Genomic DNA, 13,801 nt, shown 5'->3' on the forward strand with positions numbered 1-13,801 from the left:
TGTTTGTATTGTTAGTGAATGGTGTTTTCAGTGAACATTTTGAACAATATTGAAGTTTAAAGGAAGCTTTGACAGCTTTTCTACAGTTTGTAGCTTGGCAACTAATCATACAATACTCAGTTCTTCTGGCTGTTCTACCACAAGGAGAAAAAATGCATAGTTGGGATGGTAGGGAGCTAGGATAATTCTGTAATTCTTTCCACTCAAGGAAAGGACTGTCTCAGTGGTCACAGTGATGCTCATGTGATTATGTCTTACTTGTTTGAGTGAAAGACTTGTTAAAAATAGGGTTGTTGATTTTCTGTGCTAAGTGTTAGAAGCACACATTTATTTAAAAAAAGTCTATGCCCCATCTGTGCCTTATTCCATGTTGTGAAGGAGCCAACTCTGATCTTGAGCAGTGATAGGAGATAGGATCTTAGAATAATTTGGTGGAACGGACCTCAGGAGTTGTCCTGCCCAACCTCCTGTCAAAGCAGGGTTGCGAGGTCAGACCAGGTTGCTCAAGGCGTAAACCAGAAAGAGCTTTACACAGTCTGAACTTGTCTTATTTCGATTTAGTTACATTCGTTGTCTCTCATCCTCCCAACTTGCACCACTGGAAGAAAATCTGTCTCCATCTTTGTGACAACCTCCCAGTAGCTCCTGCAGAAGCCACTCAGCTCTCTTGAATACCACTTACTCTCCAGGCTGAACAAGCCCAGCTTGCCCAGACTCTTTCACAGAGCAAGTGCCCCTGCCCCTTACTGATGTGGTGGCCCTCCACTGAACTTGCTCCAGTTTATCCATGTTTTCCTTATACTAAAGTGGAGGATGGAACAGGCAATATATCAGATTACAGGATGACATGCATTTGCGGCCTGCTTTGTACACTAGGTCTTTAGAGTGGTGTAAGAAATGTGATTTCAAGTTCAAAAATCTGAAAAATAATTGTCCTTCCCTCTCAGCTGATCCAGTCCTGCCACAAGGGAAAAACCTGTTTGCAATCACAAAATGAGGTTTCTGTGATGCTCTGAGTAAATGCCTAAAACTGAATCCTGGTAGGGATAAGGGAAAAGTTTAATTCCCAACTTGTTTGCTTATCTTGTCTTGTAATCAGTCAGTCATAGTGGCTGCTTTTCTCATCCTTGAGCCAGTGAAGTCTCATTGGCTTAGACAGTGCTTTCCATCTGTGAGAACAGGAGCTGAGTGTTTGTGGTCTGAGTGATTTGGCAGAGAGAGCTTAACACTGTGTAATCACTGATTATAATATCCAAAATAAAGATATTTTGAATATTCATAAAATATTCTCAAGAATCTTGACATTCATATTGGTAAGTAAGGAGAATTTATGGCTTTTATTTGGTAGCATGTTCTCCATAAAAGCTTGCTTCTATTGTCAGTTCCTGAAGAACCTGATATATTTGCATTTCCTATTCAGTCTGTCTTTGTTGTTCCTAGCCCTTTTATTACTGATTCCAGCCTAATGAGACAAATGTACTGTGATAATTGCTCAAACTTATTTCAAGAATTCAAAAGGAAGGTAGATATATTTCTTTTTATTTCATAATTTAAGTGAAGGACAACAGTGCGTGCAGTGCATGAAAATATCTCAGAGAGCACATCATTTACACAGTGGTAAGCACTCTGTTTGTATTCTGTCTATTCCTTCTGTACAGATATTCTCTGAATAGCATTATGAGTGTTTTAGGAATAAAAGAAGTGTTGAACAGAGAGGGTCTAACTAGAACTGAGATATTGTAAAAAGGAGGAAAAAAGAAATATGAAGAAAGAAGAAAAGTAAGTCAAGGACAGAAGCAGACACACTCACTGAGGATGACAGACACATATATACACATAATACATCCACTCATTCATCTGCTGCAGCACTAAGAAATAGTAAAAGGGAAAAAGAATTTCACAGACAATGCATGACAGGCCAAAGTTCTAGGCTGATCCATGGCGTTATACATCTTAGTTTTCTAAGTCAGGCTGAGAATTAGAAGGACAACATAACAAAAAGCTTTGTACTCTGGACATGATGTATTCAATTTATTCTTCCCATTTTGCTTCATAGAGGGATCTTAGACCTTCCACAAGCCTGAGAAAGATCATCAAAGGTGATAGTGAAGATGATCATGATGGAGGAGCATATAGACATGGAGCTGTATCTGCAGTTCAAATCACCAATTTCCTTCAGACGTGAATTTTATTGTAAGGAACAATCTATTGACATCAGGCAAATAATCAGACGGGTGTCACTCACCTTTCTGATTTGTGGTAGTCGCATGAGTCTGAGAAACTCAGGCACAAGTCACAGCAGACCTGCAAAATATCCTGGGGCTACACCAGGACATAGCTGAGCACACGAATGTCTGCATTCAATTCCTTAAATTAAAATGATGAGGAAACAGTCTCATAGGATGTACCCCAGATGTCCCTTTGTCACAGGCACTCCAGCTATGTGCTAAATACAGCTTCCAGTAGTCGCTGCCAACAGGGCTGAATCAGCTTGGGTTCTTTCTACCCTTCACATATCTCCAAAGTCCTGGCAGACTGGAAACCTGCAGGTATTCCCCATGCTCTTTTGCCACACCTTTGGGCTTGAAATATAAAGCCTTTCATGCTGAAGGCTGTAACACAATAGCCATGCTTTTATTTGAAAACATCTGGAATAAGTACATTAAAGGGAATTATTGTAGAGCTTCAGGGGCTGCACCGAACACAGCAGAGCCCCGAGCTGAGCTCTTGTTGTGGGCTCTGTGCAGCAGACCTAGCCTCAACTCTCAGAACAGGGAACAATAGGAACTGTTTTGTTTTTTTTTTCCTATCTGCAACAAAGATGCAGTTCACAAGTTTTGACAAAATTGTCAAGCATGCTATTTGTTAATGTGTCCCTTTGCCACTGTTGCTGGTTTAGGAACATAACTGTTAGTGCAGGGCTGACCACAAAATGCTGAGACCCTGACTGAGAAATTCAAGCCTCTTTAATGCCTTCTTTTTCTTGCTAGGAAGGGCATTATGACCAAGCTAACAAACTGCTTACTAAGAAATGGCATTTCTTCTTTTGTGCACTGACATTCTTAAGACATTCTCTTCTTTAATATCCAAACAGAAAAATCATTTTCTAAAAGAGTGGCCTTGCTGAGTGTTTAAATAAAAACATGTCCTTGTTACTGCATCAATGGATTCCTTTTCCTCTAGTGTCTCTGCATAAATGCTTTGTAACTTTACAATAGCATCTCCTTTGGTTCCTTTTTGCAACATTTTTCTTCTGAAATTTTCCACTGTAATGGTCCCCATCAAAGTCATCAGTTTACAAATGAACTTTGCCCACTGCAGCAATACATACACTGAACTTGTGTATCTCTGGTGAAATGAAATGGGCAGAACAAGGAACTGTAGGGTATTCCCAAAGACCGGAATTTCAGCCTAAACAGTCCAGGCAGGAGCTATTGTTTTCTTCCCCATCACTTTCACTTTTGTCTACTTTTCATGCTGTGACTTCTATTCAGTTCCTCTTGTCTGAAATGGATGCTGTTGGGTAACGCGTGAAGTGTAAAGTGACTTCTTTCCACCTGCTGAGTTACAGACTGAATTGAAAAATTCAAAATTCAAGCATATTCCCTCATTATACCTTTTTCTATTCAGAAAGAAGGCTGGTTTATTGGAAGTTCACATATGAGAAGTGAAGGTGAAAGCAGTGCTGTATAAATCTGTCTATAACTGAAGATAAGTGGTTTCTCTCTGTCTTGATTTTGAAATATTCAGCACATGTGTTTGAATAGAACAGTCATACTGAGTCAGGGTTCTTCTAAGCCAGTCAGTCACCAACCTAAAGCATTTACCTGGTTGCAGTACGAGAAGGGTAAGCATATGCAGTATTTCCTGTTAGTGCTCTCTCGGTCTCCAGCTCTTTACTGCTCAGAATATACCTACTCAGTAGCCTGGTAAGAGTTTCTGTTCAGGTACTTGTCCATTGCACCCCTGAACCTATGTAACCCCTTTGCATCCTCAGCACCTTTGGCAGCAAGTTCCTTAGCTCAGCTTCATTTTGCATGAAGAACTCTTGTTTTGTTCTTGACTCTTACAGATCTCATTTCAGTCTCTGTGGTAACTGCAACAGGTCAAGAGCAACAAAAAATACTTCTCTGTTGTCTCTTTTCTGTTTAAGACTTAAGAATTATGAGAGAACCATGCACTGATTACACTGGGTTGATATTTTCTGCTAATTCCCTGTACTTTTCTCATAATTCTCAATGTTGGTTTGTTTTTTGGCTGACACCAAAAATGGTTTCATGGTGTTAACCATCATAATGCCAAGTCCTCTGCAGTGCTTGATTTCATAAGGTACTTCTGGAATTCCATGCTATGCCAGATGACTGTCCTTACAATTACTGTCACCTTAGTTCTTATTCACTTATTCACAGATCCTTTGAGTACTGTAAAATAACACAGGTTTCAGCAAAGATCCTTATGGAACTCCACTGATAACATCCCTCAGAAGGTTCAGTTCTGGTCCAGGCAACTTCCTACTGCTCATTTTTCTGATTTGTTCCATAAACTCTTAGTTCAGACTGATGGTGAGAAAAAAGATTTTTTGCTATGAGTAAGCGTCACTGGAAAGAATTTCTTTAGTATCTCTGCAATAGCCTTGCTTTGTCTGAGGGCTCCTTCTAGACCCTTGCCATCATTTGATACTGTAGACTCTCTGATAGACTTCTTGCTCCTGTTATGCCTAGACGAAGTATTTTAAAGAAGTGTAAGCAATTATATAGGATCATAGAATAGCCTAGGTTGGAAGGCACTTCTAAGATAGCGTAGTTCCAACCCTACTGCCATGGGCAGCGTTGTCACCTACTAGATGAGACTACCCAGGGCCCCATCCAACCTGGCCTTCAGTACTTCCAGGAATGGGACATCCACAGCTTTTCCAGGCCTCCAGTGCCTTACCATTCCCTGAGTAAAGGATTTTCTCCCAGTATCTAATCTAAATCTCCCTGTTCCTCTTTATCCTATCACTATTTGCCCGTGTAAATTGTCTCACTTCATCTTTTTATAAGTTCTTGTTAAGTATTGAAAGTCTGCAATGAGATCTTCCCAGAACCTTCTATTCTCCAGACCAAACAAGCCCAACTCCCTTAGCTTTTCATCATTGGAGAGGTGGTCCAGCCCTTTGATCATCTTCACGGTCCTCCTCTGAACCTGCTCCCACAGCTCCATGTCTTTCTTATGCTGGGGGCCCGAGGCCTGAATTTAGTACTCCAGATCGGTCCTCACAAGGGCAGAGCTCCTCAGAGGGGAGCAGTCACCTCCCTCTCCCTGCTGGCCGTTCCTTTTCTGATACAAGCTGGTTGCTCAGACAGAGCTTTTCATCCATCACAACCCCCAAGTCCTTTTCCACAGGGCTGCTGTCAAGTTCTTCTCCCAGTCTATACATATATACCTGTGATTGCCTGCCCAGCACCTTCCACTTGGCCTTGTTGAACCTCATTCAGTTAATGTGTGCCCACTTGTCAAGAATGTTAAGATCTCTTTGAAAGTCATCCCTTCCTTCTGTCATATCAACTTCACCACACAGCTCAGTGTCATCAGCAGACTTACTGAGGGTGCAATCAATCATACTGTCTGTGTCACTGATAAAGATCATGGATCCCAAAACAGTTCTCTGAGGGACACTACTACTAATGGCTTTCACCTGGACACAGAGCCTTTGACTAAAACAACTCTGGCTGCAGTCATTCATACAATTACTTATTCATTATATAGCTCACCCTTCAAATTAATCTCTTTCCAATTTAGAGATGAAGGTGCCATGTCATACTATGTGAAAGGTCTGTTGTTAATCTGGTTAGATTTTATCAATTGATTGTCATTCATTAACATAGCTTCCAAGAGGTTCTTTCCATGATCTTCCCAGGCATAGATATGAGATTGTAGTTCCCTGTGACTTTCTCTTGTTTTTAAAAATAAGAGTGTTGTTTCCCTTTTTCAGTACCAGAGACTTTGTCTGACTGCCACACACATAAGGGAAACACATAAAGGAAAAGAAACTCAAGTAACTTTGAAGAGTGCTACGTGTTGGTACATTTTTTTCACTTTTCAATATCTTGCGATAAAAACCATTTATTGCAATTTTACACATTGTGTCAAGTGATAAAAGAATGTTCAGAGGATCATCTCTTTCAAACGTAGGTCAAGGAACTTTGTAAGACTAAAGGAAAAAATATCATTGCATTACTCTGTCTCTTCGAATCTTTTTTTTTTTTTTTTTTTCTTTTTTTTTTTTTTTTTTTAATCTTCTGAATAGAGATTGCCTTCTCTTCTGACTAAGTTAGCACAGAAATTAAAGTAAGGTTGGCTTTATCTTCTGGTTGTCTCCTCCGTTTATCTTTCATATGCAGTCTCTAATAAGACAATCTAAAATTATAGAACTTAGTACTTTAATGCTTTACATGGTCACCATTTGACATGAAGGGTTTTGTTCACTTGATCACTTCCCAGAAGTGTTATATTTTATATGTATTGTTTTGGTTGTCAAAAATATTTTAATAGCACATAGGCTTAGATAGATGATATAGATATAGATATAGATGATATAGATTAGATATAGATATAGTTGATATAGATTAGATATAGATATAGATATAGATATAGATATAGATATAGATATAGATATAGATATAGATATAGATATAGATATATAGGTATAGGTATAGGTATAGATATATAGATATAGATATAGATATAGATATAGATATAGATATAGATATAGATATAGATATAGATATAGATATAGATATAGATATAGATATATAGATATAGATATAGATAGTTTTCTCATGAAGCCATTGCTAGCAGGATTTTGTGTAACATTACTTCAGCTATAAGCTGTTGAAGAAGCCTCCTTTTTCTACTCTGATTTTTATTCACTCAGTCCCAGCAGCTTTTTTCTGTGTTGTAATAACAGCAGGTGCAAGGTCTTCTTTACAGCTTTTGTTGGCAGTTGGGCTTTCTCTTTAATCTTAAATCTGATCCCATGCACTCCAAGAGCTGGGGAAGAAAAAGTTGTTCAGTTAATGACAACTTTCTACGTATTACTATGACTGTTGCAAATAGCCACAAGAACATTGTTGTTAGAGACCTCTTAAATGCAAATTAAATTTTTCAGGCACCAAGTGAATTCGTATTGACCTCAGCTTTGATATAAGGAAGGATATTATCTTTTTTTGGAAAGTGCTAATAATACTATGCTGATCATAAGACCTGTCCACACTAAAATGTGAACAGAGGTAGAGTTTTCAATGTGTCAAGATAAATTTGCTTCTGAAAAAATCTCATAGAAATCATCAGTAGAAAATAACTCACAGTTCACACATTATTAATAAATATCATAATAAAATTTTACACATTTAAGATGATAGTTGCCATTCTAGGCATTGGAGGAACAGCTAATGATATTACATATTCTCACTTTCTCTAAACATTGTTATTTTGTCATTAAATTACATTTATTGATGGCTTTACGTATTTGTGTGCCTGGAATAAAATAGTATCATATTAGTGCCTGCTTAGCTTTTAGAGTAGAAGTACAGTAATGTACCCCACCTAAAACACATCTGCATAGGAGATCACTAAAAGGGACCTAATTTGTAGTCTTAATCTGTTTTATTGGCCTTCAGAATTGATCTTTTTCATTCAGTTATGAAAAATAAGTTATGACCTGTAAGCAGATGTGGAATCAGCTTTAGAAAAGTACCTGCCTGCTGGTTAAAGCTATATATTACAAAAAGACTTCTACTCTGCCTGCTTTTAAGCTGATAATGTAAATCAGTTTTTCTTAGATTTGTCTGATGTAAACCATGAATTCTGCAAAAGTGTCGATATAGTTGTGATTTTAAGAAAAATCTAAGGGATAGTGCAGTCTCTTAATCAAAATTCTTAACAACTTAATCTCTTGCTGATTTGAAAATTAGCACTGTTCTTTCTTTTCTTGACTTCTGTTGAGTTTAAAACAAGTGCTCTTAGAAAACACTAAAGTCTGCTGAAACAATTTGTTTCTAAATGCCAAGTTGACTTGTAGGTTTTGGTTTGGATTTTACTTAACCCTTAAAATGCAGTTTATAATATACATGTCTTGAAGTAAGACCTTAGCTGACGTATTTTTCTTGTATTTTATTCTTCATCATCATTGCTCATCTTTCTTGCTGTAGTATTTAGTCAACCTTACTGTTCCCAACTGTGTTTGTGTGAAACTCTCCAGAATATCGATCTGCACATTTCTCTCACTCATTTTATTTTTTCTTCCCCATGAATGGCCAAAGAGATCTTTTAATGAGGAAAGCTTATATTAAAAAGATTAAACCTTTGTAAAGTATGCAAAAAACACCAGTATCAACCATATTCTAGTGGGAAAAAAAAGAGGTCAGTCACATTCTGTTTCTGTTTCACAAGCCTGTCATAACAGGACAGTGTATGTTAACAGTTTCACACTAAAGGCCACTAGGAGAAGCTGTTTGCGAAGTTGAGGGCTGGAAGGAATCAGCATCCAATCCAGTCTCCATCGCACTGGAGTCTTACTGGAACTGGTATACTATTTTTACCTTGTGTGCACAGCTATTCACAAGAATCTTAATCCTACAATGTGTCAAGTGACCTCTGCAAATTATTACAAGTTCTACAACTTCCAGGTCTCAAAATATATCAACAGGTATTCCAAGCTTAAAGGGATTATGACAAGTAAATAAAACCAGTGTTTCAGGGGAAACCCTAAATCCGTGATGTAATCAATCAGCTTCCCTAGAGTAATTACCGTGAGAACAGTTAGCTTGGAAGACTGTCATAGTAAAAGTTTATTCTAAAATTCTATTCAATTACTGTTTTTATACCATTGTTTAAAAATGCCCTAGGGTCAAACAACTATTTTCCACTTGGATTTACTAGCTCTGGCTCATGAGGTCTTTATTTCTTATATATTTTGATATTAAAGTCTAGGTGAATTTAACAATTTGAGATGTGACCAGAGACAACATTACATCTGTGCCAGTTAGAGTGTGATATAAGCAAACAAGACAGACCAATTCAAATCCAATTGACAGAGTGCTTAGAAAATGGAAAACCAATGTAAGTGAGAAAGAGAATATGCCTTGGTTCACTTGGTATTCACTGTTTAGCTTTTCTCCTGGCTTTCTATTTCCAAAAGCATCTATGGACTACAAGAAGAATGTAGTAGAAAGGATAATTTGTTATTCCTTCACTTTCTTGGGAAGATAATGTTAAAATGGTGTTGCATGAAGACGTAGGATTGAGCTTCTAAAGACAGTTCTTCTCTTTTTTTGGCAATATTCATGAAAGAGGGTCCCCAGTCTGCAATAGAAAGGCTGCGTACTGGTTTTGAATTGAAAAATTAATTTCCAAGCGTGTATCTGTAGCTTTGGAATAGAAGAAAATACACATTTATTGATGCTTCTAGTTGCAAAATTGTACTGGCATATTTCTGGATAACCAAATGCCTGCACGATACAGATTTTCCTGTCAAGCATAGTAATTTATAAATAAAAATAACCATCTCAAAAAGTGCAACTTCATCATTTTATTTTATCTTTAAAGCAATTGAAGCAAAATATGTGGAATCCAAAATGAGTAGAAACTTTGAAAACATTGTTTATCTAATTTTTCTAAAATAATCTCGGATTCCTTTTTCCATGGATTCATTTTGCTAGTAGTAGATAGACATTTCTAAGAGTAGCAAAAAATGATCACTGGTAGAGTATGTGTCTGAGAATTGTATTGTGAACATGCCCTTCTGTGCTCCGCTTGTTGCAATAAGGCTAACAGGAAAAACAAATAATAATAATACTGATTCAGAGTTTGTGCTGTTTTGTAACACCGTGTTTTGAAATGATCGCTTTTCAGTGCAGTGCCATTTTTCTAACAGCTTTTTGTGTACTCTCTATTTTTCTTCTGGGACATCTGGTTTTATCCAAACATTCACTGAAAACAGATCTAGCAGTTCTGAAAATTTTTGGCATTGTCTACATGGTTGTTTCTGGCTACATGCTTAGTGAAGTGACAGGTCCCGTGTATGCAGGGATCCTCGCTCTAGTGCAGGTTGACAGATATGACATGCTACTGGCTCACCTTTTTCACTTATTGTTATATGGACCCCTAGGTCTTTTCTGTCATATACATGACATGCTTCAGCGAGGTTTAATATGACAGAACTACTTTGTTTATCACTCCAGAGCACGATCTCTCCTGACAATGACATCAGACAGTGAAATTTACTTAAATTTGAGCCCATTCCATCTGTCAGAAGGCTGAGATAAAGTATCCTGGCATCCATCAAAAAAGAGAAGATAAATTATTTGCTCTTTCACATCAAATTTATCCAATAGTATATTGATGTGCCTGGTTACTGTATCTTTACCATATCTGATTTTTATTGTTGTCTTCACAATAATTTAAAGAGTTCAGGGATTCTTTTCACTTTGACTTGACAGATCACGAATGTAAGTGATTTAAGGGGTGAAAGAATTGTTTATGTCACAACAAAGCAGCAGATTATCCTTCCCAGATATAAGAATAGTGGAGAAAGTTAAAGTAACAGTTTAGCAATAAACATTTTAGCATGTCGTTTTTGTGTCTTTTTACTGCATTTCTCTTAGTTCAAAAAATAACAAGATAGTTTTGGGAGTTCTGGAGGAAGTACACAATGGATCCAGACTTCATGTCAGAGTCGTAAACTCAGGTGGGAAGCAGGGATGCTTTGTTATCCTGGATCTGGAAGTTAAGTGCGTAGCTGGAGGTTTTCAGACACTTCTTTTTAAAGTAGTAAAAAGCATAATCTAGTAAAGTTGTGATTTTAAAGTGAAAATGCATTTAAGGAAATGTATATTTCTTTTTTTTTTTTTTTAACTGTGTTGTTATTTTATCATGAAGATGCTAATAACAGTATTAGGGGAAGACTACAAGTGTGCGTCTAATCTGTTTAATACAAGGCTAACTAATTACTGGAACTTGAATTTGATGTTAAAAAATGCCAGTGTTTTGTTCGTTTGTTTATTTTTTAAGAGTCTTTTTTTTTTCTTGCATCCTTTATGCCATATTTGTGTGAAAATCTTAGTTACGTACTGCTGCTAATCAATATGGGGCAAGAGATCAAAAGTCTGTGCTCACTATAACTGTGGGGACTGTGAGCCTTCTCTGGCTTTTCTCACAGTGATTTGCCTCCTACCTAAACCACTTTCAGCCATATTGTCCCTTTGGAAAAAATTCTGGAATATTCAAGGAGTTAAAATTGAGATAAGATTAGATTAGCCCCCCCTGTCCTGCCAACAGTAGTAATTTTCTTGAGAAAGGATGCTATGTATTCGGGAGTGATTTAGGAGAAATATATGCTGCACTGTGTTTATATTGAGTCTTAGCAGCAATGTAGGAATTGCATTCAAAAGTTCAGTTTGAAAAGCTAAGTTCTTTGTCTAGTTGTAATCTGTCCTGTAACTGTCTTTACAAGTTTGTCCTTCAAGGCAGTGGGAAAGGGGAAAGGAGAGTAGCACAAATTTTAAAAGAATGCTTTGAAAATAAAAAGCGCTGTTCAGGGATTAATCAGCATGAGGTGATGTCAACAATTCTTAAATGTGTAATATTACAGGCCAGATGGAATTGGAACGGTATCTGTTGAAGAGAAAGAAAGGTTTGAAGAAATTAAGGACAGACTTTCTTCCCTTCTAGAAAACCAAATAAGCCATTTCAGGTAAGTGTATCATTTATTCACTAGTACTAAGTTTTCTTTGGCAGAATGTTCCCATCACTCTGTTCAGTACTGATATTGAACAGAGTGAAAATATAATGAAATAGTCTACCTGCAAAGAACTTTTGATAATACTAAATACAGAATAATTTATTTGCACAAGTTATTGGTTTAGAATTCATGTGGAAGTCATGTATGTTGAAAATACTCTGCAAGAGTGTAAGCCTGATTTTGTTGGTTCTTTTGAACTTTAAGCTGTCTAAAAATCTATCTAATAAAATTGCTTGAGTGAAAATGACTAGGTCATACCTGTTTGTGGATCAGTGCTGATCAGAAAAGGCGTATGAGTAGATAATACATTTGATTTATGGCAGCTAAAACTTGTTGTTTGTTTTTTTTCCCTGGGATGTCTAATGTCATTTTCTGGGTTACATGATATGCTTTCTGAAATATCTAAGGTTCATCATCTTCAGTAAAATGTTTGGCAATGTAATGACAGCTATGCCAGTAGAAGAAGTAAGGGATTATCAGGAAGAGAGAAAACTTACCATGGTATTTCCTCTTGTATCCTTCTGTCAATTGATAGTTTGTTAACTTTGGCATGAAATTGGCACCTAGACCAACAAATCCATTAGTTTACCATATTTAGCCAGCATCTGCCAACATTCTGCCAATCCAATCCTTTTATAGAATGTGTTTATTTACATTTTTTGTCTGTATCACCTTATGACAATTTTGTGACACAGTTTAAATACTGTTGTGTGAAACAGCTTGCTTTTCTTCGGCAAGGTTTGCTATAAGTTTATAGGAAGTTTCTGTGGTGTGGTGTCTAGTATTCACAGGTGTCTGTCATGCGGATAACATGCGGTTGTTTGGGAATTTTTTGAGCTGGGACAACACAGCAGTCTTCACTTGAGATTCACCTTTGTATGAACCTAAAAAGAGTTAGGATTCTCCTTGAAGAGTATTCCCTTTGAAAAAAAAAAAAAAAGCATTCTCATCTTTTTCCCTGGCATGATTCATATGTCCCATCTTCCATGGGATTAAATAACTCATGCCAAATAAGCAGTAGTGCTACTTACCTAGTTTGTGGCAAGGAAGGAGGAGAGTATCTACAAAGAGCATCATCTGCAGGGAGAACTTGTTTCTGCAACAATCTTCCCATGATTGCTAACAATAAAAGCAATGAAGTATAGCAGTTTGGTGAAGACCTCTGGCCTGACTGGAATACTTAGGAACATGTTCTATGAATTTTTTTTATAAAAACACAATCATTGCCATTTGCATTGAGTGTATGTTTTGTGTTTTTTTCATGCACCTTGATGAGGACTCTGAGAGTAGTTGGGGCCAAAAATATACTGAAGCAGGCTTCTGAATATGTACATGAGAGATCAAGAAGTCTGGGCATCCTAAGAATGAGTGTTAGCCTTCAGCCATTCATGTGCATGAGACTAATTACACAATGTAGAATAACATTTGATTAATTGATTTGGAACAAATAAAGGTAAAGGTCATCATGCCTAGTTACCTACATGGTAGAGGATGTTAACGCGCTTGGGCTATATCTGTGATTACAATATTTCTGCCTCATTCTTGCTGGTTCTAGAGGGAATTCAAACAGTGTTAAAAACCTTCAGCTTCCAGTTTTAATATCTTCTGTGACCTTTTTAATTTTCACTGCTGGAGGCATTATTTTCAGAGCAACCTACGTTCCTAACCTCTTGCCTGGCTGAGTGAATGTAGTCTCTGGAGTATTCCTTTTGCACTTGTGTATGTTGTTCTTACTAATGTAGACCATGAGTGCTGCTTCTTCTCAATTTTCTGCTAAGTAATGTATACAAATATCTCCAGAGGACCACTGCCTTTGTACCCAGTAAGAGTCTGTAGTGTTGGAGGAGGACTGCTAAGTGTCCCTTTCGATGTCAGCCATGACCACATCCCTTTCTCTAAGCCTCTTATCTTGAGAAAATGACTCTTCCCTGTCAGAAACTCCTTGCAGCAATTGCTCTCAAAGGCTGGCTGCCAGTGTTGGATGCATACACACTTAGTAATCCCCACCCTGCCGTGGGT

The 13,801-nt window shown here is 37.4% G+C and overlaps 1 protein-coding gene across 12 annotated transcripts in view; it reads left to right on the forward strand.

Annotated features, from left to right (window-relative positions):
- Window positions 1-13,801, forward strand: part of CADPS2 (calcium dependent secretion activator 2) — a 278,795-nt gene that overhangs the window by 190,215 nt on the left and 74,779 nt on the right. For all 12 annotated transcript variants that reach the window (XR_014937439.1, XM_085523891.1, XM_085524029.1 and 9 more), the window contains exon 14: window positions 11,633-11,734. Coding sequence is in view for 11 of the 12 variants with exons in the window: in XM_085523891.1 (XP_085380017.1) it covers window positions 11,633-11,734 (102 nt within the window). In the remaining variant the exon portion in view is untranslated. The remainder of the gene's footprint in view (window positions 1-11,632; window positions 11,735-13,801) is intronic.

The sequence above is a fragment of the Coturnix japonica genome, chromosome 1 (genome assembly GCF_054131305.1).
Source record: "Coturnix japonica strain WE chromosome 1, WE-NBRP24, whole genome shotgun sequence".
Classification (NCBI taxonomy): Eukaryota; Metazoa; Chordata; class Aves; order Galliformes; family Phasianidae; genus Coturnix; species Coturnix japonica.